The following is a 25,132-nucleotide window of genomic DNA, read 5'->3' on the forward strand; positions in this document are numbered from 1 at the left end:
TTCAAATACCTTGAAAGAAAAAATTATCTCTATCTCAACCATTCCCTGTGGAGAAGCATTCCATGCTCCAACAATCCTCTGCATAAATAAGTTTCTCCTGACTGAGTGAGGGTGTTAAATTGATGGCCCCTTGTCACTGACTCCCCAACCAGAGGAAATGGTCTTTCCCTTTTCACCCTATCAAAGCTTTTCATAATTTTTTAATGTCTATTAAATCTTCTCTTGGCCTTCTCTGCTCCAGTCAAAATCATCCAAGTATCTCAGTTTTCTCCTCATAACGATAGTTTCCCATCCCTGACATCATCCTGGTGACTCTACGTTGTCTGTTTCCTATGGCTTTGCTGTCCTTTCTATAATGGGGCACCCAAAACTTCACACACTACTCTAATTATGATCTAACCAATGTTTTGTACAAGTTTATCATTGCTTCTTTACTCTTGTATTCTATGAATTTATAAAACCCAAAATACTGCTTGCATAAGCAAATAAGGGGCTTAAGCCCTGTTTGAGGTCCCAACTACATATGGCCTAACAGACGGTCCTTGAAGGGACCGTTGCAGGCCGCAACCAACAGATTTTAAAATATACTTATCTGACTGTGCAGCCGAGGAGGAGCATGAATGTTCCTCCTGACCCCTTATTCAAAGAACGTAGGCCACTGCCCGATCATCACCACTCTCCTGCCCCGCACCCCCCCTCCCCCAACCGCTGCTACCTTCCTTCGTCCCGGTCACCACTACCTCCTGATCCAATCGTCCCTCTTCCCGACTCGGTCGTCCCCTTCCTCACTTACCTGTAGCCCGATCTTCAATCCCGCTTAGCCAGCGAGCTGCCCGTTACTCTCTCCAGCCTAGCCGGCTCGATGGAAATGAGGCCTGAGGCCCAATATCAGGTGCGCTTCGGGCCTTGCCATTCAGGTGCAGGGATTGTATTTTACAATAACATGATAAGATTTACCCATTGCATTGTCTTTTAATAAAGTTTTATTTCAATGCGTCAACCTGTCTCAAAAGCCTGGGCTTCAACTGGATATTTTTACCTCAACAGCTGAGAGTCCGCTTTCAATTGTATCTGCACAATCTGAGCATATGCAGTTTACAGAATTTCTCAGCATGCAATCTATTCATCAGCAGGATTTGAAGAGTACACGGGCGCATCTCCTCATCCTGTGAAGATTTATGAGTTTGTTTTTTTGAAAATATTTTGGAGGAATTTGGAGATTGAACTCTCAGAAGTTTTTATTCCAGGCAAGGCTGACATTTATTTAAATTTATTAACAGACGACACATATGAACAGATACAGGCGTAAACAGAAACACCTATAATCAAAGTTTCTTTGTTGATGGTTAGAAAAGAAAGTGAGATCATTTATAAAGAATGGATTCTTGAAAATTCAATTGAACATCTCTCTCTCCTAAAACATTTTTGAGGTGCAAGGATTTTGTATACACATATGAAAAACTTGCATATGGAAATTGCATAAATGTGGAACTTTTGCAGGGTTTATTAGGTCATTTATATTTATGGTTATTGAAGACTGTATGGCTCAGCAAATGCTCTAATAGTGCACTACATTTTGCACTTCTGCACTCCTGCGCATGCCAGGATTGTATATCAGGAAATTAGGCCATCTAATAATTTTCATTAAAGAAACAGAAATTTTACATTTGAATGCTTTAAGGCAGAAACATAAGGACAGGAACCAATTAATGATGAGGAAAGAGGTGGAGGCACCCAAGAACACAAAAGAGGCTGCTGACAAAGAGCCTGAACATGGGATGAAACATCAGGAAGTATAATAAAAAAGATATATTTTATAATGGGATGGAAATAGTGTGACAGAAAAGTGTTAACAAAATCAAGTGTTGCACTTATGGGAGGCTCAATCTATATGCATGACTTTCTTACTAGTAGTTCTACCATGGCATTGCTCACAGTGAATCAGAGGCTATATTGGTTTATACTATGCATTGTACAGTATTTTATCAGGACCAATGTTGTAAATGAATAAATCATGTTTTCATTACTGAGTATTGGGGCTCGGGGGCGGGCAAGAGGAGGCAGCAAGGAGGAGATAGGCCACATTGGATCACAGTCCAATTTTAGCAGCTCCAAGGTGGATGGCGCTAGATGCTAGTTGAGATAGAGCAGAGAGGTTTCAACAGCAAGTATGCAACACCCCCACCTATCCTGAAACCAAGCTTGAAGAACTCAATTAGTGGCATGTAAAATCAAATGGTTTCATTTAATAGTGACAAATAATAACAAAAAAAAGTCACACATAGGCATGAAGGAAAAGAATAGAAAAAGCTTGACAGGAAGTGTTACACTTACAGGAAATGTACGGAACAGGTGAGACTTTTAATATATTATAGATATATATTGAAGGATAGCTTGGATAAAAGATATCTTGGAGCATCTGGAGAGGAATTGGGAGAGGGAGGGGGAAGATCCAGTTGTCATGGTCCGTCTTGGGACCAATGACACAGGGAAGAAAAGGGAGGAGGACCTGTGAAGAGAATATCAGAAGAATAAGAAGGAATCGATCACGTTAATAGGTATATTCTACAGACCACCTTGTAGTGGAAGGGAAGTGGAGGATGAAATATGTAGACAAATCTATGAAATGAGTAAAAAAAAAATCGAATAATAATCATGGGAGATTTCAACTACCCCCAAATAAACTGGCAAGAAGAGATAGGGAAAGGAGAAAAGGACTCCTTTCTTACAAATATTATTAAAAGCCCAACAAGAGAGGAATCACTACTGGATCTGGTAATGGGAAATGAACTAGAACAGATAAGAAAAGTAAGCACAGGGGAACATCTAGGCAATAGCGATCATAACATAATACAGTTTAAAATAATGACTGAGAAAGACGTACGTAAGATGAAGACTAAAATAATAGATCGGAAAAAAAATAAGTTTGAGGGGATGAGATTGGAACTAGGACAGGTAAACGGGAAAAAAATTTTGACAAAGAAATAGAACAGCAGTTGGTAATGCTTAAAACAGTGATCGCGAGAGTTCAGGAGAAGTATATTCCTCTAAAAAGCAAGAACAAACTAGCCAATAATGAAACACCATGGATGGATAAAAAGATATGGGTAAATTTGAAACTAAAGAAAAAGGCAGACAATAAAGGAGGATGACGAAAGGGAATACGCAGAGGTTAGGAAAGAAGTAAAAAAAAACAATTAGGAAAGCAAAGAGGATCTACGAGATTAAATTATCAAAGAATATAAAATAGAAATAGTGAAGTATTCTACAGACACACAAGACATGAAAGAATAATCAGAATAGGGATAGGGTCAAAAGGGATGCACGAGATAAACTCACAGGGAACGACAGCGAAATGGCAGAAATATTGAATAGTAACTTTGCTTCATTATTTACCAGGGAGACTAATAAGATGGAAAGGACAGAAAGAGAAAAGGTTGAAAAAGATTTTAAAACATTTAAGTTAGAAAGGGGGGGTAATAATTGATAAACTGATCAAACTTGGAGGATAAAATCCTTGGTCCGGATGGACTGCATCCACGAATATTAAAAGCAGTTAGGGAGGAGATAGCAGAGGCAGAATTACATATATATAAAATTTAATTCGTAAACGGAATAGTGTCAGAGGACTAGAGGACAGCTAATGTTATTCCTATATTTAAAAAGGGAATAGAACAGGTCGAGGGAACTATATACCAGTTAGCTTAACACTGGTGGTGGGAAAGATGATGGAATCTTTATTGAAAGGTGTAATAGAAAGACATCTGGAGAACAAAAATATAATAAAGAATAGTCAGCACAGATTTCAGAAGGGAAAGTCATGCTTGACCAACCTTATTGAATTCTTTGAAGAAGTAACAGAAAGGGTAGACAAAGGTAATGCAGTAGATCTAATATATTTGGATTTTCAAAAGGCCTTTGATAAGGTACTGCATTGGGCCATAAAAAAGGCAAATCAAGCACCAGGGTTCATTTCTAGAGGGATAGAGTTGAAAAGCAAAGAAGTTATGTTAAACTTGTATAGAACCTTGGTTAGACCACACTTGGAATATTGTGCAGAGTTCTGGTCTCCATATCATAGAAAGGATATAGAGGTATTGGAAAGGGTATAAAAAAGATTCATAAGGGTGATACCAGAACTGAGAGGATATCCTTATCAGGAAAGGCTGAACAGGCTGGAAATCTTTAATGCAGAAAAGAAAAGGCTGAGGGGTAACCTGATAGAGGTCTTAAGATAATGATAGGGTAGACATAGAAAAAATGTTTCCACTTGTGGGGGAGTCCAAAACTAGAGGTCATAATATAAAATAGTTGCTAATAAATCCAATAGGGAATTCAGGAGAAACTTCTTTATCCAAAGAGTGGTAAGAAGTTACCATAAGGAGTAGTTAAGGCAAATAGCATTGATGCATTTAAGGGGAAGCTGGATAAGCACATGAGGGAGAAAGAGTTAGAAGGGCATCCTGATAGGGTTGGATGAAGTAGGGAGGGAGGAGGCTCGTTTGCAGCATAAACGCTGGCAAAGAACAGCTGGGCCGAATAGCCTGTTTCTGTGCTGTAGTTTCAATGTAACTCGATGTAACATCACAAGATAGTTACAGATGAGAAAGGCAATCGCCATGTTTTAGTTCATCCATCTAGAAAGATCCTGAAGATCCCCCCATTTCAGCATTCAATTGTTCCTTAACAAGATTCCAGACTTTTCACTTCCACTAGTTTTCCTGGAAATCTATTCCATACGTTGATCACTCTTTGGAGGTAATTTTAACTTTAAGGGATTGTGTAAAATGGGCAAAATCGGATCAGCTGCCCTTTAAACACATCTCCCGATCTTCCTTTCTATTGAATTCAGTTACAACTTCATAAGTCACTTTTACATCGGCTTTTTTTTTAAAACTGTGTTTGTCAAATACAATAGTGGGATTTGAATTCATCAGAAGTATTAGTCCAGGCCTCTGGATTACTATTTCAGTAAAATAACCACTGCACTACTGTATCCCTTTGAATATATGAAGTGGCACAATAAATTAGGTCAGGCAAGTTGGACTACGTCTTACAGAATTTAGTGGTGGCAAATATATTCAGTGACCTCATTTGAAGAGCCTAAGAAGACTTTTGCCCAAATCATTTAATGCGTGAAATTTGAATTCATTGAAAATATGCTAATTTATGCAAATATCAAATTCTGATGAACTGCCACAGTTTAAAACATTCATATTCATTAAATGCACACCCAAACCAGTGAGTGGTTATATTACCTCTGATGACCAACACACTGCCCTATAAATTAAAGACAACTAGAGAAATACCTACCACTTACTGAAAATAGATATAACAACACAAAGTGCAAAAATAAATCTGTAGAAAAGAGGTATTTTTAAAAAGTCTAGTCTATGTGGTTGTCTGGATTTTATTGAAACAAAAATATGCATAACACTATTGATTAAGCATAAAACATAGATCAAAATGGTCAATGCTTTAAGATCTTAAACATTCAACTGACTCTTGAATCCAGCTAAAACATCTAGCTAAACAATAAAGGTTTCTGAAACTCATTAGAGAAAAATAAATCAAATAAGTCTCAGCAAGTTTATTCAGTGAGTAGTTGAGCTGTACAAAAGAGTTCCATGTTCAATCTCCGAGTTAGCTCATCTCAGCCAGGGTACCTGTAGGGGCGCTACACTTGGTCTAAGCACCCGAGTTAGGGAGGGGAGATAAGCCAGGGTTCCCACTTCCGATCGCTACCCAACTACTCATGTTGGAAGCACAGGGGAGATCAAAATCAGGCTCTGCTGTGATAATTGTCAATGTCAGCAGGCTATTGTCACCTAATAGGGGAGAAGTGGGAAATCAAATGTGACAACAGAAAAAAACACAAAGAAATCTATATGATTAAAAAGTCTAGCACATCATGTCACATATTAAATCCATATGGTGGCAAACCAAAGTCATCTGTAGCAGAAAAAAAAATTCCTTTTTTACTTGGCACAAATAAACATCTTAAGAATACTGACTCAATGAATTGATCAGAAAAGCCACAACACCCAGTAAGCACATCTCCACCCATATTTTCAAATCAAAAGACAAAGCAAGTCCAAGAACACCAGATAGCAGAGCAAGAATGGATAGAGATGGAAGCAGACACTCATAGCTGCCAACTGCAGCAGAATACGAGAGCACCTGCTCAGGATAATACATCAGTGTACCACATTCCTAAAATGCTTTTTAAAAAAAAAACCATCCCTCCCTAGGGGAATGACACTAGAAAGACAAACTGCTATACACATTCTGGTTGTGCCCCAGAATTTAACCATTCTGGACAGCAGTCCAGGAGGGCACAGAGAACATGATGGGTTTCACAATTTTTGCAGAACCATACTTGTGCTTATCCAATGGAGAACAAACGCCTCTGGCAATTCATAAGCTAGCACATTTGTCACTGCTAGCTGAAAGAAGATACATTATGCTCTCCCCACTGGCAAAGTGCAACCTTTCGCACAGCAATCATGTGGATGAAACACCTGTGGGACATATGGTTGTTTGAACGGATAGTTCAGATTCTTACTGGAACTCAAAGTACCAAGCAGTCAGGGGCCTGTTCCTGGAAGTCTGCACTACCCTGACATTCTCCCTACACATCACTGCCCCACAGGAATGTTAGAAAAAAAACAATTTTGAGCAGCACAACAAATTAACAGAGGCTTAATTGGCAAAAGGTGGGAAGTGGTATTCCAGATGGATCGGTGCTGGGACCACTGTTGTTCACAATTTACATTAACAATTTGGATTCGGGAATCGAAAGTACAATTTCAAAATTTGTGGACGACACCAAATTGGGGTGTGCAGTTAATACAAAGGAAGAATGCGTCAAAATGCAAGAGGACATTACTAAACATGCAGAATGGGCATATAATTGGCAAGTGAATTTCAATATGGATACGTGTCAGGTGATGCATTTTGGCAGGAAGAATAAGGAGGCAACATAATGCTTGGATAATAAGAGTCTAAATGGGCTCTCAGGGTACAAATACACATATTGCTAAAAGTAGCAATGCAAGTTAATAAGGCCATAAAAAAGACAAATTGAGCATTAGGGTTCATTTCTAGAGGGATAGGATTGAAAAGCAAAAAAGTTATGTTAAACTTCTAAAGAAACTTGGTTAGACCACACTTGGAGTATTGTGCACAGTTCTGGGCACTGTACTATAGAAAGGATTTAGAGGCATTGGAGAAGGTGCAAAAAAGATTCACAAGAATGACACCAGAACTCAGAGGATATCCTTATCAGGAAAGGCTGAACAAGCTAGGGCTCTTTTCTCTGGAAAAGAGAAGGCTGAGAGGTAACCTGATAGAGGTCTTTAAGATAATGATAGGGTAGACGTAGAGAAAATGTTTCCACTTGTGGGGGAATCCAAAACTAGAGGTCATAAATATAAAATAATGGCTCATAAATCCTATAGGGAATTCAGGAGAAACTTCTTTAGAGAGGTAAGCATGTGGAACACGCTGCCACAAGGAGTAGTTGAGGCAAATAACATAGATGCATTTAAGGGGAAGCTAGATAAGCATATGAGGGAGAAAGGAGTATAAGGGTATCCTTAAAGGGTTAGATGGAGTACGGAGAGAGGAGGCTCATGTGGAGCGTAAACGCCGGCATGGACTAGTTGGATCGAATGGCCTGTTTCTGTGCTGTAGTTTCAATGTAACCCGATGTAAATTCTGTTGCTTTGTAGCACTAGATTTGCCCACCCTTGGCAAAGGCCCAACCTTGCAAGATCCCTTTCTATAGCAAGGCCCTGAAAAACCACGATCCAGCCAAACCTGAGGGACTTCATTAACTTGCTTTAAACCCCAAGAACAGCCAGTTTCCAGCACGTGCTTAACTGTACTAACAATCTTTCTCCTGTAATAAGACTGCACAATGACTTCACAAGAAGCTTGTATGGACTTGTTTCTCTGAATAAAAGGGGAAAATACAAAAAGGAACAACTTTAAAAGTTGCAATTTCAATCAATCTTTTTGCTGCATTCAATTTTTCTCAAAGTGGAACCAGTTATTTCTGACCCAGCTGGATATATAGCTCTATAAATAATATTTTTAATGATAACAAACCTATTAAAAATGTTGTAAACCTCTCGCACCCCAAAAGTTATCCATTAATTTTTGTCTGCAATATTCCACATCTCCATACTACTGTTTCTCCACATGCCTACCATTCTCTTGAGGGTCTGGGACTCACTTTTCCTCCTTGCCTGCAGCTTCATTTCTTCTCTTGGCCTTTGTTCCCCATTTCTTTGCATTCCAAGTTAGGTCCAATCATGCATGCATGATCAAGCTGAACTTTGGGCACATCCCGTTTATAAAAAGAATCCATTTTTAGATTTTATTCCTTTGCCTCCCTTTTCTGTTCTTATGCTGTGGTCCTTCTCTTCTCCATATAAATTTACATTTTTTTGTCCTGCCATTCATATTTCGACCAATTGCACAAATAATTGGATCCTAGCATTCAACTCTGCTTGCCTACTTCCATTTTTTTTCAACTTGTGAACATTACAGATGGACTAGCATTATAAAAACTTAAACAGCTCTACGCTATATATAAACAATTTTGCCCCTTGGCGACATAACCCTAAAAGATGTCAGGTTCCACATGTACACTGCGACACCCAGCTCTACCTCACCACCACCTCTCTCGACCCTTCTACTGCCTCTGTGTTGTCAGACTACTTGTCCAACATCTAGTTCTGGATGAGCCGTAATGCTCTCCAATCAAATACTGGTGAGACTGGTTTGACCATGCAAAATTCAAGAGCCAGAGAATTCAGGACAGCCCACTTGCAGGACATAAATTATGTCCCACAGCTCATCAGGTTTCCTCTATCTACCATGCAATCCTGTAAAAGGGATAATGGTATTCATAGCTCTTCCTCTAAATTAAATGAGATAGTCAGTTCTATTAGTCTGCACAGAAAAATGGTTGCATTGGGAGTTTGTCCCTGCTGTTTTAATACTTTCAACTTATACTTATTAGGAAAGGCTGAACAGGCTGGGGTTCTTTTCTCTAGAAAAGAGAAGGCTGAGGGGTGACCTGATAAAACTCTTTAAGATAATGAAAGGGTTTGATAGGGTAAATGTAAAGAAAATGTTTCCACTTGTGGGGAATTCAACTATAAGATAGTCACTAATAAATCCAATAGGGAATTCAGGAGAAACTTCTTTATCCAAAGAGTGGTAAGAATGTGGAACACGCTACCACAAGAAGTAGTTGAGGCAAATAGCATAGATGCATTTAAGGGGGAGTTAGATAAGCACGAGGGAGAAAGGAATAGAAGATTATGCTGATATGGTTAGATGAAGAGGGGTGGGAGGATCATTTGGAGCATAAACGCCAGCATAGACTAGTTGAGCCGAATGGCCTGTTTCTGTGCTGTAGACTCGATGTAACTGCTTTCTAATTAAGCAGATCTGTAATCTTCGATCCTTGTTTCTGCCTACAACTGGCCTGGGCAATCCTTCGAACCTATCCTCTTCAACCACTACTGATGCTTTGTTTTACAAACCATTCCATTTTCCTAGCTGATCTTGGAGCCTTTGGAGAGCAAGCTTTCTAGGCTGCAAATGTATTACTAGTGTAGTGACTGATGTGTGGCAGCTTTTTTTTGTTCCTGGTGGCAAAAGATTAGAGCATCTAAGCCTGGGCCAGAGTAAAACCATACAGTCAAATGTTCATGCAGGCTTTAGTTATGCTGGAGGACAAAAAGAGGGGACAGTCCACCAGCATTGCTATCGGTGCAGCCTTTTGCATACATCAAGGCACTGACAGTTTCCAGGAGTTCTATAGTATCCTACACTAACAACTATTCCTTACGAGGGAATGAAAATGAAGTGAAATTGAAAATTAGGATGCACAGGGAAATTTTTTGAAAAGTCAGTATGAACTCAGTGGCAAAGAGAGAAAGGAAAAAAGATTTTGTTGCTTCAAATTCTAGGACAATTTTAAAAACTCACCTATAAAAACAGTGAAAGTCTGAAAATAAGGAAGAGTGAGAGAAGACAAACAGAAGAGAAATTCAAAATGGTGGCAATTAATAAAGAAAAGTTGGAAAAAACAGTGAGACTTAATCCATGAAAGATAAACAATGTTACAATATTGGATGTGAAAGGAAAGGAGTTTAAACGGGTGGCTGAGATAGAATTTTGAGAGTGAGCCAGAAATAATTGTCGTACACCTGAGCCAGAGAGCAACAAAACTCCAGGTCTGTGGGTAAAATAAATAGACCATGCAACCAAAGACTCTGATAGATGTTCAAAATTGACATTTCATTCCCTTTCATTGGTACACTGTTAGATTATGGTATTTCTTACTCCACTTTTCTTTCACAAAACAGAACTAATTACACATTGAAACAGGTTGGTAGAAGAGTATAGTACACAATATTCAGCTTAGTGCTGGTTAGCTATGCAAAGTTCAAGAGCCAGAAGAAGAAACAAAGAACTATAAGTTCTAAATGCAGTCCCCAAATGGCTATAGCGGGCACGTTGGTGCTAATGCAATTTGCCCGCTATATGCTTTGGATAGTTTAAAAGGGTAGCACTTTTACTATTAAACAAGACTGTATGTAGTGTAACTAGCTGAGAAAATTCTTCCTCTGACATTCCCTCTGGTGCTGTAACAGTCTCATTTTCTGCCACAATTTCTTCAACATTTGTCTGGCTAACACTTAGAGGGGATTAAGCACATAAAGTAATTGGACCTAAACAAAGTGCTATTTACTTGTTGAACATATTTGTTACAGCACATTAGTATGCTCACAGATAGCCTCACTGCAACTACCAGTTACAATACAATGTTGGAAATGTTGAAACCTTGCCCATCAATGTGACTTTTCATATGCTTTGTTTCCAATTTACTTGAAATCTCAGGGTTGATTTTCTTTTGCCCTGCTTCCAAAATGCTAAATAAAGCATTCAAAGAGCCATAGTTGACCACCCTTGAGTGGTGTTATTGGCTCCACTGTGGCTCATTTGGTGCCATTATCAAGATGAAACAGTGATCAATTGTCTCAAACCTATCTCAAAATTCCATTGGCCTTAGGTTCTGCCTGCAAATTTGCTACATTTTATTTGTAAGCTTGTCTTCAAAATTCATGAGCTAATCAACCTTTGATTGTACAGACTGTAGGGAGGAATAGAATGCTAGTTTTCCAAAAGAGTGATTTTGGGGGAAAAGAAAGGGAGAGACAGACAGATGAGAAAGACAGAGAGAGAGAAAAAGAGAACAACCAATGAACTATTTATGAAGTTCAGTTACCAATGCTATAATATAAGCAAAAACACAACAGGTACGGTAGCATAGTGGTTATGTTACTGGACTAGTAATCCAGAGTCAGGAGTTCAAATCCCGCCACAGCAGCTAGGGAATTTAAGTTCAATTAATTAAATAAAAACCTGGAATTAGAAAAAACAAGCATCAGTAATGGTGGCCATGAAACTGTTGGATTGTCGTAAAAACCCATCTGGTTCACTAATGCCCTTTAGGGAAGGAAACCTGCTGTCCTTACATCGGTCTGGCCTATATGTGACTCCAGACCCACAGCAATGTGGTTGATTCTTAATCGCCATCTGAAATGGCCTAGCAAGCCACTCAGTTGTAAAATCTCGCTACGAAAAGTCATAATAAGAATAAAAGCAGACGGACCACTAGGCAGCGGACATGACAAAGGCAAACCAAGCCCAGTCAACCCTGCAAAGTCCTCCTCACTAACACTAGGCACTTGTGCCAAAATTGGAAGAGCTGTCCCACAGACTAGTCAAGTAACAGCCTGACATAGCCATATTCACAGAATCATACCTTTCAGCCAACGTCCCAGACTCTGCAATCAGCATCGCTGGGTATGTCCTGTCCCGCCGGCAGGGCAGACCCACCAGAGGTAGCAGTACAGAGATATACAGTCAGGAAGGAGTGGCCCTGGGAGTCCTCAATATTGACTCTGGACCCCATGAAATCTCATGGCATCAGGTCAAACATGGGCAAGGAAACCTCCTGCTGATTACCACCTACCGCCCTCCCTCAGCTGATGAGTCAGTCCTCCTCCATGTTGAGCACCACTTGGAGGAAACACTGAAGCTAGCAAGGGCACAGAATGTACTCTGGGGGGGGGACTTCAATGTCCATCACCAAAAGTGGCTCAGTAGCACCACGACTGACCAAGCGGGCCATGTCCTGGAGGACATAGCTGCCAGACTGGGCCTGCGGCAGGTGGTGAGCGAACCAACACGAGGGAAAAACTTACTTGACCTCACCAATCTACCTGTTGCAGATGCATCTGCACAACACAACAGTATTGGTACGAGTGGCCACCGTACAGTCCTCGTGGAGACGAAGTCACGTCTTCGCACTGAGGACAACATCCAACGTGTTGAGTGGCACTACCACCGTGCTAAATGGGATAGATTCAGAACAGATCTAGCAGCTCAAATCTGGGCATCCATGAGGCGCTGTGGGTCAGCAGCAGCAGATTTGTATTCCAGCAAAATCTGTAACCTCATGACCTGGCATATTCCTCACTCTACCATTACCAACAAGCCAGGGGATCAACCTGGTTCAATGAGGAGTGTAGAAGAGCATGCCAGGAGCAGCACCAGGCAGACCTAAAAATGAGGTGCCAACCTGGTGAAGCTACAACTCAGGAATACATGCATACCGAACAGCGGAAGCAACATGCTATAGACAGAGCTAAGCGATTCCACAACCTACGGATCAGATCAAAGCTCTGCAGTCCTGCCACATCCACTCGTGAATGGTGAAGGACAGTTAAATAACTAACGGGAGGAGGAGGCTCTGTAAACATCCCCATCCTCAATGATGGCGGAGTCCAGCACGTGAGTGCAAAAGACAAGGCTGAAGCGTTTGCAACCATCTTCAGCCAGAAGTGCCGAGTGGATGATCCATCTCGGCCTCCTCCCGATATCCCCACCATCACAGAAGCCAGTCTTCAGCCAATTCCATTCACTCCACGTGATATCAAGAAATACCTGAGTGCACTGGATACAACAAAGGCTATGGGCCCCGACAACATCCCGGCTGTAGTGCTGAAGACTTGTGCTCCAGAACTAGCCGCGTCTCTAGCCAAACCGTTCCAGTACAGCTACAACACTGGCATCTACCCGACAATGTGGAAAATCGCCCAGGTATGTCCTGCCCACAAAAAGCAGGACAAATCCATTCTGGCCAATTACCACCCCGTCAGTCTACTCTCAATCATCAGCAAAGTGATGGAAGGTGTCGTCGACAGTGCTATCAATAACCTGCTTACCAATGCTCAGTTTGGGTTCCGCCAGGACCACTCGGCTCCAGACCTCATTACAGCCTTGGTCCAAACAAGGACAAAAGAGCTGAATTCCAGGGGTGAGGTGAAAGTGACTGCCCTTGACATCAAGGCAGCATTTGACCGAGTGTGGCACCAAGGAGCCCTTGTAAAATTGAAGTCAATGCGAATCAGGGGGAAAACTCTCCAGTGGCTGGAGTCATACCTAGCACAAAGGAAGATGGTAGTGGTTGTTGGAGGCCAATCATCTCAGCCCCAGGACACTGCTGCACGAGTTCCTCAGGGCAGTGTCATAGGCCCAACTATCTTCTGCTGCTTCATCAAAGACCTTCCCTCCATCATAAGGTCAGAAATGGGGATGTTCGCTGATGATTGCACAGTGTTCAGTTCCATTCGCAACCCCTCAGATAATGAAGCAGTCAGTGCCTGCATGCAGCACGACCTGGACAACATCCAGGCTAGGGCTGGTGAGTGGCAAGTCACATTCGCGCCAGACAAGTGCCAGGCAATGACCATCTCCAACAAGAGAGAATCTAACCACCTCCCCTTGACATTCAATGGCATTACCATCGCCGAATCCCCCACCAACATCCTGGGGGTCACCACTAACCAGAAACTTAACTGGACCAGCCACATAAATACTGTTGGTACAAGAGCAGGTCAGAGGCTAGGTATTCTGTTGCGAGTGACTCAACTCCTGACTCCCCAAAGCCTTTCCACCATCTACAAGGCACAAGTCAGGAGTGTGATGGAATACTCTCCACTTGCCTGGATGAGTGCAGCTCCAACAACACTCAAGAAGCTCGACACCATCCAGGACAAAGCAGCCCGCTTGATTGGCACCCCAACCACCACCCTAAACATTCACTCCCTCCACCACCAGTGCACAGTGGCTGCAATGTGTACCATCCACAGGATGCACTGCAGCAACTCGCCAAGGCTTCTTCAACAGCACCTCCCAAACCCGTGACCTCTACCACCTAGAAGGACAAAGGCAGCAGGCACATGGCAACAACACCACCTGCACGTTCTCCTCCAAATCATACACCATCCCGACTTGGAAACATATCACCATTCCTTCATCGTCACTGGGTCAAAATCCTGGAACTCCCTACCTAACAGCACTGTGGGAGAACCTTCACCACACGGACTGCAGCGGTTCAAGGCGGCGGCTCAACACCACCTTCTCAAAGGCAATTAGGGATGGGCAATAAATGCTGGCCTTGCCAGCGACGCCCACATCCTTGTGACGAATAAAAAAAAAACAACCGAGTCAAGCTGGCACATTTTAAACTCATGAGCCCAAAATGCCAGCAAGCTACACTGGTCCAACTCACTGATAATTTATTTTTCTTAAACCACTGAGCACCACTCTACATGTTATTTATATCAAATATGTTGAAAATTGTGGACAAGGTTTTTAAAAAAACAACTCATTTACAGTATACATACTATGACATAAGCAGATTACTTTTTTATAGTGCATTTTTTAAAACTTCCGAAACCAAGCTGATGGACCAAGGTGTATGGTAAAGGATACCACTATGGTTGAGAAAAGCAAAGGACGGAACAAAGTAAATCAGGAAGTAATGAGTATATAATGCTAATAAGCTTGGGTTACAAAAACTTCACGGCTGCAGGAAGAAGGAAAGAATTACAGTATCTTGTTTTTAACATTGTAAGGATACAGGGTCGAAAACATATAGGACAACATATTTCCAACTTAAAACAAAAGAGGAAAGGGGATGGGCAACAGGGTAGAGAAATTCAGAATCTAACTTAAATAAAACTTGCATAGCACTTTAAGCAATAGAAAACAAATAGGAAATATACATTACAGTAACAGAGCTGCACCAAACTATTTCCCCATCCTGTTGTATTAATTATTAAAACCTCTGCACAGCAGTGAATTTGGTGTGTGGTTTACTATTTGCTGTATGACTTTTCAAATCATAAAACATCAGTCTGCACCTGCTTCATTCAATCTTTATTTTAAAAAAAGCTAATGCAGACACACAGTATCTGATGGTGTATGCTTCAGCTACAGAGATGCTGCAAATGGGTGCTATGTTTCTGGTTTAAGATGTAGGGGGAAAAAGCAGACAGGGTTCCTACTCCAGAATGCTATCAACAATACCTTGTAAAACTGCTCATCTATGGATGTTAGATGAGGACAGGATCAGGCTCAGCTTCGATGCCCCAACACTGAACAGGTTGCTGACACTCTCTGTCCAAACTCATGCATAATTAATGTCAACTTGGCCATGGTACCCGAGGGCACCAGCACCTAGAACATATCCCAGCAAATAAATAACTCCTTCAGGAGAGGAGGTGAAAAAAATGGTGAGGAGCGGAAAAGAAAACAAACAGAAAAACATTTATAGTTAGTCCAATGCACCTCTAATAGAGCATCTTCCTGGTTAAGCAGAGCAATATAGATTGCTGACTGCAAAATCGAGTTAGAAAGCAGGCGGGTAAATATGAATAGCCACAATTCAACTAAACTTAGAAGAAACCCCTGGCACAGTAGCAATACTTGTCTATTAAATCTGATCACTAGTTTAAAGTTGCAAGAGAACCTTTACTTACCACTTAAGTCAGTAATGCGATTGTATGATAATTTCAATCTAGTTAAATTGATGAGTCCATTAAGTCCTAAAGGGAGAACAATATTTTTCAAATGTTAATGTCAACAGGTTTTATGTACTATGCAGCAAAAATACTACCTTCAGAAAGATAGCCAAAATAAATTCAAGACTGCATTTTAATCCCCTCATATAACAGCAATTGATAAACTGGAAATCTCAGTTACAAAATACAGTTGATGGATTTTGCTGCTCTGCAACTAGGCAGTTAAATAATGTCAAATAGGGCAGCATACATTTTTAAAAAAAATCAGTTTATGAAGGCTCCATCTGAATATCCACACAATATATGACATTATTATTCATATCTGTTTTGAATAATAGATTACTTGACATTATTAGATTGAAGGCAGATTATAGGTTTAGAATAAAGGAGAGTGAGATCTTTATAGAATCATCGAATTTTGCAGCACAGGAGACCATTCAGCACATCACACCTGCACTAGCTCTCTGAAAAAGCTATCCATTTGAGAAAAAAGTACTTGCATTTATATAACACCTTTCACATCCTCAGGAGGTCCCAAAGAACTGCAGTCAATTAATTACTTTTGAAGTGCAATCACTGTTGTTTTGTAGATAAATGTGACAGCCAATTTTCATATAACAAAGTAGCACAAACAGCAATGAGATAAATAACCAGTTAATGTTTGTTGAGGGATGAATGTTGCAATGTGCCATTGAAAGAACTCCCTGCTCTTCTTTTACATCCACATCAGCAAGTTTAATGTCTCATCTAAAGAATGGCACCTCCAACTATGCAACACGTCATCAATATTGCACATAAGTGTCAGCCTAAATAATGTGCACAAGTCTGTTGTGCAACTGGAACCTACATCTTCTGACTCAGAAGTAAGGATGTTACCACTGAGCCAAGATGTCACTTAGTCCCATTTTCCTATCCTTTTCCCATACCTTTTAAAATTTTGCCAAGGTTTGATGTTTCAAATGAGGTACAGTGCTATACTACCTTCTCCGACAGAAAACAGATTGTGTGCAACAGTACATGGTGTCAGCCTTGGCTCAGTGGTAGCACTCTTGCATCTTAGTCAGAAGGTCATGGATTCACGCCCTACTCCAGGACTTAAGCACAAAATCTAAGCTGGTGCTTCAGTGCAGTACTGAGGGAGTGCTGCACTGTTGGAGATGCCATGTTTCAGATGAGACATTAATATAAGAACATAAGAGATAGGAGCAGGAGTAGGCCATACGGCCCCTCGAGCCTGGTCCGGCATTCAATAAGATCATGGCTGATCTTCTATCTCAACTCCACTTTCCTGCCCTATCCCTTGATTCCCTTAGTGTCCAAAAATCTATCGCTCTCAGTCTTGAATATACTCACAAGCTTTCGGAGGCTTCCTCCTTCCTCAGGTGAATATTTGTTGGAAATGAAATCCTCGAAATGAAATCGCATTTATAATTCACAGAACAATGCTTGGTGATTACAGACAGTTTTTTCAACTGCCCGTTGCCAAGGCAATCAGTGTGCAGACAGACAGGTGTTACCTGCAAGGTCTCCGAATATACAAATCACCAATCTCAATATACAAATCTCCGAATGTATATTCTCAGTTCTAAATGGCTCTTATCTTGAGAGTATGAGCCCTAGTTCTAGACTCTCCAGCCAGGGAAACAGCCTCTTCCCTGTCAAGCCCTCTAAGAATTTTATACATTTCAATGAGATCACACCTCATTTTTTTAAACTCCAGAGAATATAGGCCCATTTTACTTAATCTCTCCTCAAAGGACAACCCTCTCATCCCAGGAATCAATCTAGTGAACCTTCGTTGCACCCCCTCTAAGGCAAATATATCCTTCCTTAGGTAAGGAGACCAAAACTGTACACAGTACTCCAGGTATGATCTCACCAGAGCCGTATATAATTGCAGCAAGACCTCCTTACTCTTGGACCCCCAACCCCCTTGCCATAAAAACTAACATACCATCTGCCTTCCTAATTACTTGCTGTACCTGCATGTTAACTTTCTGTGATTCGTGTACAAGGACACGCAAATCTCTCCAACATTTCTTAGTCTCCCTTCTCAGGTGGACATCCAAGATTCCACGCCATGATTATATTAAATACTTTTCCATCAACCCACACTACCAAAACAGATCTTCCAGTCATTTATCTCGTTGCCGTTTGTGGGTCCTAGCTGTGCGCAAAATTGGCTACCATGTTTTCCTACGTTATAACAGTGACTACACTTACTTTATTGGCTGTGAAGTGCTTTGGGATCGTGCAAAGTGCTATATAAATGAAAGTTCTTTCTTATCTGCCTGATACAGTTTTCTGTTCTGTCAATAGAAATATGTTCTTCCAAATAACTTAAAGTTGTTAAAATGAAAATCAATTATGTCACATGATTAATCGCATTATGCCCAATTTAAAGATATATTCTAAATTGATGATCCCTTCCTCCCAAAAAAAATCAAATCGAAAGATCATAGAATGTAAAAGCACAGAAGCAGGCCATTCGGCCAATCAAGGCTGCAACAATGTTTTTCTCCATGAATCTAATGCCACTCTGCTGCTTGCTCCCCATATCCTTTAAAATTCTTTTCCTATCTCATTTCCTTTGAAAAGAATTGATGAACTCTGCTTCAACAATGACTGGAGGTAAAAAAAAAATTACACATTATAACCTTCTCTAGAAAGATTTTTTTTCAAACTTCATTTTTTTGTGTGATTATGTTGAATTTCTGCCCTTTTGTTACTGTCTCGTCAACCAATGGAAACAAATCATCATTATTTAACACATCAAAAGCCTTCCTAATCTGGAGACCTCTGTCAGGTTAACTCTTAACCTTCTCAGCTCTAGTGAAAAAAGCCCCAGTTTCTCAAGTGTCTCTTCCTAACTGTAACCCCTCATCTCTGGCAATAGTTTAGTAAATCCATGTTGCACCTTTCCCATTGTTTTTATGTTCATTCTACAATGGGATGCCCACAACTGTATTCAATACTTAACTATGGCCTAACCAAGGTCTTGAGCAAGTAAAGAAATGCAGAATTAGCATATCCCAACAATAGGTTTTACATATGATTTTAGTGCAATGTCATTTACAAACCTTCTACTTTAGTTATAAAATTACAGGACAGATTTAGTGTACGCAAGGCCACCAGTGTTTCCAATCCTTCAATACGAGCAATCTGATTGGAGGAGAGATCGAGATGTCGCAACTGCCGCACTTGGCCAAGGCCTTCAATTCTGGAGATTTGATTGCAGTGGAGATTGAGTGATCGAATCTTTGGGCTTAAAGGTACTGCTAACAAGCTATTAAAAAGAAAGAAAATTAATTTCACATATATTTTGGACAAGTTTTCACTGATAATGCTGGAAATACGCAGGCCTATCAGCGTTCCCCTCCAAGTAACACACCATCCCGGCTTGGAAATATATCGCCGTTGCTTCATCGTTGCTGGGTCAAAATCCTGGAACTCCCTACCTAACAGCACTGTGGGAGAACCTTCACCACACGGACTGCAGCGGTTCAAGGCGGCGGCTCACCATCACCTTCTCAAGGGCAATTAGGGATGGGCAATAAATGTTGGCCTCGCCAGCGACGCCCACATCCCATGAACGAATTTTTTAAAATGTGAAGAAGAAAGATAGGTTAATATTTTGGGTGTGGACCAGTCATCAGAATTGATTTTTAAAAATCTTATTAAATTATTGATACACAAATACATGATTTGGACCATAATAGATCAAAATTTACAGTGCAGTGAATTTGTAAAGTGAAAACATTATCCTTTGATATTGATCTACTTGTTATATTTTGAATATATGAATTTGACATGAAATTAAATTATATGAGCTAAGTCTTTTTGTATTGGGTCTGTCTTTTAAAATGAATTACATGAAGTAAAAAAGTGATTAATTTATGGGTATTAAAAAAGGAAATGTATTCCTTCTAAAATAAGTATTTCCCATTTTAAATTATCCCCTAAATAACACACACTATATTTTTACCAAAAGGATAAAGTATTCACCCTACTCCCAGGTGTTTCCCCCTATATTTTTTCCAGAATGCTTCACAGCACAGATTGGGGTTTAGACAAGTCCCAACCAGCATACAGGACTGGAAAAGATACTTATCCACCCTAAGGAACCACATTCTGCTGCATTTAGACATTAGCCACTGTATTTTTACACCATGGCTCTATGTCAAGTCTTGTGAGTCAAGTAGAGGATCGCCACGGAGTTGCAAAATTAACACTTAACTTTAAAAAAAAGCCTCTTGCTTCATGTGAAAAACATGAACAAATTTTGAAAACCTAATTAAATTTTTTTGGGGGGAGGGGGAATTTTTCATTGGACTTTTTAATACTAATCAGCAAGTGGCCTTTACCACCTTTCCCAATTGTTATTTTAATCCAAAAATGAAGATATTTACTGCTACAATCTACAAGTTGTATTTATATAGCTCTCATGTAAAAGAACACCACAGAGTACTTGATCAGGGGGGGGGGGGGGGGGGGGGAGAAGAAAAAGAGGTGGACACTGAGCAAGAAGCAAAGGAATTGGGGGGGGGGGGTTGGAGAAAGACAGCCGACCGAAAGCACGGTCTAAGAAAAGATTTTTTAATCAGGCTTTTGAGGGCAAGAAGAAAACAAGGAAAATGTTTTGGAGGCCAGGGTTGTGACTAAAAATGATCTACATCAGCTAGTGGGTTGGCAATCGGATAGAACAGTAGCAGCCTGGAGTCAATAATGGTGACAGAGATGTAGAGTTGGGTAGGGTCAGTGTATATGTATAAACAAACTAATGCTTGTGGATGATGTTGCCAAGGGACAGAATGTAGATGAATAGGAAGGAAGCGAGAGAGCTTGCTCAGAAATGACCTTGCAGGCATGAGAGGAGAAACCATTTGAGGAGATGTGGTGACAGGTGGGAGTGGAACCATAAGAGAACGATGCCATGGAGGAGAACCATTGAGGATATCAGTGTAATCACACAGAATGTGATGAGTGGCTCTGGCCAGGGTGGCCTAGACTAGCCAGAAATCCAAATAGAGGGACTGCAACATGGAGTAATGGGAGAGGCAAGGGTGTATCTGGGCGGTAACAAACATTCAAAGACTGTGGATAGAAAGGTCAGTTTGGAGATAGGGTGATGATTTAAAGGATAAAGGGGACAAGGGTGCACTTTTTAAGGAAAGGAGTAATGATATCAGTTGTAAAAGGCATGGGAATAATGCCAGAAGAAAGGAAGGGGTGACATTGCCTGTGGAGTCGAGAAGTGAAGTTGAATAGTCAGGAGTTGAGTTGAAAGGGGAAGATCAAGAGAGCAGGCAGTGGGCTTTATGAAAGAAATTAGTCTGATAAGGACCGGGGAGGGGAAATACTGCACAGTATAAAGACTCTGGGTCGAGAAACAATTTAAGAGATGGGTGAGTTGGGAGAAAATGGGAGGGGGGGAAGCAGACGTGATCCAGTAGATGGCCTCAATTTTAGAAACAAATAAATCTATGAGCTCTTTACATTTAGAATAAGAGGAGGACGAGGCAGTTTGTGGTGGAGAGAATGATTTGTGGTTGCCCAACCCTCCAGGGGGTTAAGAACTTTTCATTATGGGGAGAAGGCACATTGCTTAAGGTGATCATGGCAGATTTGGCAGTGGACAGCAGGACGCTTATACTGCCCGTGTATTTTAGTCTCTGGCCCATGGTCTAGGGACCACAGAGAAGGCTGTTGTATCAGGGAGAGAAATAGGGGGTAAGATGCTGCCTGGTTCTGAGACCATTGAAGCTGGAGGCAAGATAGTTATGGCACAGGTTGACATAGATGCAATTTTAGAAAAGAGTTAATTGGGAATTGGAGGGTGTTAGTGAGACTGGAGATGTAAGAAGTGATCATAAGAGTGTTTATAGATGTTTGGAAATAGTCTGGTCAGTGGTTATGATCTTGGAACGGAGTCTTGTGCGATAGCAAAGTCAATGGAATGGATGTAGATGGGAGTGTTTTAAGGATGAGGCTGTGAGACAAAGAAAGGACAGATAAATTAGGAGAGTGGGCTACGTGAATTTATGGCTCAGGCTGATGTTGCCAAGGACAAGAATCTGCTCGGAGCCGAGGTTCAACGAGGACAAAACAAAGATTTCAGCAAGGAAGGCACTGGGGCACTTTCAGATCTGGGTGGGGGAAAGAGAAGGAGGATCTTGAAGGAGAGGCAAGATGGGTGTTAGAGTGAGCTATTCAAATGAGAAAAAGATGCCATGAAAAAGAGTATAGGGATAGGCCAAGGGGAATTGTGGAGCTGGTGCTCACCTACTGAAATGTCAATGAACTGCTTTTCACGATGCTTAACACAATTAACAAGAAGTATTAACAATGCGAGCCATGGCGGCTTAGGTGGGAGATGTGGTGGCACCTGTAGCCAGATGGGGCAGCTTTGGTGAAGGGTGTAATAGAGTCACAATTGATGAGCTAAGTTTTGGTCAGGTCGAGCATGCCAATGTTCTTATCCTGGATGAGGTTATGGATGGGGATAACCTTGTTTATGACTGTGTGGATACAGAGAGAATTGTTTCCCAAGACTTGAGGGGAGGGGGGAAATCAGAGGGAGTAGGGCAATTTAATTATATTTACACAGTAGTTTAGTTCTACAATGGCATACAAGCAAGTTACTTCCTTGTCTCAGTTTCTGGGCCTAACCCCATTTTAAAAAGTACATATTCAAATAAATTACTTCTATTTGTATTGTGAACCGTTACTTTCTAAAATGTACTGGAATGTGGAACAGTAGAGAATGCAATAGTGCCACTTGATAAAAAAAAGTTAAATGTAAACAACTAACTCAATCCCAGTAACCATTTGCTCATCGAGCCAGTGTGTGTATGGCATTTAGTATTCTTTGTGCAGGAACACTTCAACTTTTTTTTAAGCTCTGGTTTCTCAAAAAAACAGTTGATTTCATTCTGTCAACCAATCTTCAAATTTATTTGCTGGGTAACTGACAGCATTTTTTTAAAAAAGAAATTCATCTTGAATAAAGCTGGCTTTCACTGTTAACACATCTAGTTAATTAGGTGTTCAGCATCTTGGAAAGCAATTCATTGACAGCACTGTCTGAGCACCAGCTTGGAATACTTAATTCGGGTAAAGGGTTTCAATAAATGGTAGAATTTTTAACAAGCAATAGTGTCAGCTGCAGTGATTAATTGCAGAAATAAAGCAATTCTACCATTAATTGTCTAACGGTCTTCAATTTATTATTCATTTTAAAAATTGCACACTAATTAATGCATTAGATACAAAATGAGCAGACCTACTGCTCGCCAAACCTGAAAGTGCCATTAGGAGCAGGGAAAATGAACAAATCTAATACTGAACCCTGCCCTCTGCAACAAGACTAAGGTCCATTAACACACAGTATCAATGTCAAACAAAACAGTCCATCATATTTTAGATATCTGACTTTTATAGCAGCTAAATTAAAGGTCCCGTATTTCCTAAAATTAATTTATAATTAAAATAACTCATAGAAATTAAAAAGGCATCTGCTGGACTGAGGGTTAAGTAACTCAAAAATTAAAAATTAAATTCCTCTTCCAAATCTAGATATGATCAAACAACAATCTAGAAAACTAAGTATGCCTAATATTTGCAGGAAATGCCTCAAAATAGGGACCAAAAATATTTTACATTTTTACATTAACAGGACATATTATCTTAAAGGCGAGAAACTGGAAAGTACTGCAGTACAAAGGGATCTGGGGGTCCTAGTGCAAGAAGATCAAAAAGTTAGTATGCAGGTGCAGCAGGTGATCAAGAAGGCCAACGGAATGTTGGCTTTTATTGCTAGGGGGATAGAATATAAAAACAGGGAGGTATTGCTGCAGTTATATAAGGTATTGGTGAGACCGCACCTGGAATACTGCATACAGTTTTGGTCTCCATACTTAAGAAAAGACATACTTGCTCTCGAGGCAGTACAAAGAAGGTTCACTCGGTTAATCCCGGGGATGAGGGGGCGGACATATGAGGAGAGGTTGAGTAGATTGGGACTCTACTCGTTGGAGTTCAGAAGAATGAGAGGCGATCTTATTGAAACATATAAGATTGTGAAGGGGCTTGATCGGGTGGATGCGGTAAGGATGTTCCCAAGGATGGGTGAAACTAGAACTAGGGGGCATAATCTTAGAATAAGGGGCTGCTCTTTCAAAACTGAGATGAGGAGAAACTTCTTCACTCAGAGGGTAGTAGGTCTGTGGAATTTGCTGCCCCAGGAAGCTGTGGAAGATACATCATTAAATAAATTTAAAACGGAAATCGACAGTTTCCTAGAAGTAAAGGGAATTAGAGGTTACGAGGAGCGGGCAGGAAATTGGACATGAATTTAGATTTGAGGTTAGGATCAGATCAACCATGATCTTATTAAATGGCGGAGCAGGCTCGAGGGGCCGATTGGCCTACTCCTGCTCCTATTTCTTATGTTCTTATAGTACTGAGTGGATTATAGACATAAAATTAATTTGAAGAAACTTAACATTAGAGAAAGCAGAAAGACTTTTTTGTTCTGCATGCAAAACTATTATAGAACATTTGTTAAGTATCCACTTGGTCCAGTGGTGGTGCCCCTGCCTCTAAGTCAGAAGGTTGTGGGTTCAAGCCCCACTCCAGTGACTTGAGCACATAATCTAGGCTGACACTTCAGTGCAGTACTTTGTCAAACGTGCCGTCTTGCAAATGAGATGTTAAACCAAGTCTGCCTATTTAGGTTGATGTTAAAGATCTCACAGCATTATTTGAAGCGGAGCAGGGGAGTTCTCCTCATATCCTGCCCAACATCTACACCTTAATTGAAGAACTCAAACAGATTATCAGGTCATTTATTTCATGTGAGCAAACTGGCAGCCTCATTTGCCTACAAAACAAAATTTCAAAAAGCGATTTTTGGTTGTGAAGTGCTTCGGGAAGTCCTGAAAAATGCAAGCTCTTTGTTAGATTTAGACCCTTCAACTGGTAAAAATTAAAGCTCCACCATAAGGTCATTTTTTTTTTGTATCTTCACAATTGGCAAATAGTGCAAAGTAGTGGAAGGATTCACAGGCTGATTGAGAGGCTGCAACATGAACACTCCTTCCATAGCTGTAACCATCTTTATACCAGCCAATAGAGTGGTAAGTCCTATACGGTGATGGGGTTTTCCCACAACC

The 25,132-nt window shown here is 40.6% G+C and overlaps 1 protein-coding gene across 2 annotated transcripts in view; it reads right to left on the reverse strand.

Annotated features, from left to right (window-relative positions):
- Nucleotides 1-25,132, reverse strand: part of lrrcc1 (leucine rich repeat and coiled-coil centrosomal protein 1) — a 165,141-nt gene that overhangs the window by 132,029 nt on the left and 7,980 nt on the right. For both annotated transcript variants that reach the window (XM_067979529.1, XM_067979530.1), the window contains 2 exons: nucleotides 19,040-19,245; nucleotides 15,918-15,983 (listed from right to left, as the gene is read on the reverse strand). In XM_067979529.1, coding sequence (XP_067835630.1) covers nucleotides 15,918-15,983; nucleotides 19,040-19,245 — 272 coding nt within the window. The remainder of the gene's footprint in view (nucleotides 1-15,917; nucleotides 15,984-19,039; nucleotides 19,246-25,132) is intronic.

The sequence above is a fragment of the Heptranchias perlo genome, chromosome 3 (genome assembly GCF_035084215.1).
Source record: "Heptranchias perlo isolate sHepPer1 chromosome 3, sHepPer1.hap1, whole genome shotgun sequence".
In the NCBI taxonomy this organism is placed as follows: Eukaryota; Metazoa; Chordata; class Chondrichthyes; order Hexanchiformes; family Hexanchidae; genus Heptranchias; species Heptranchias perlo.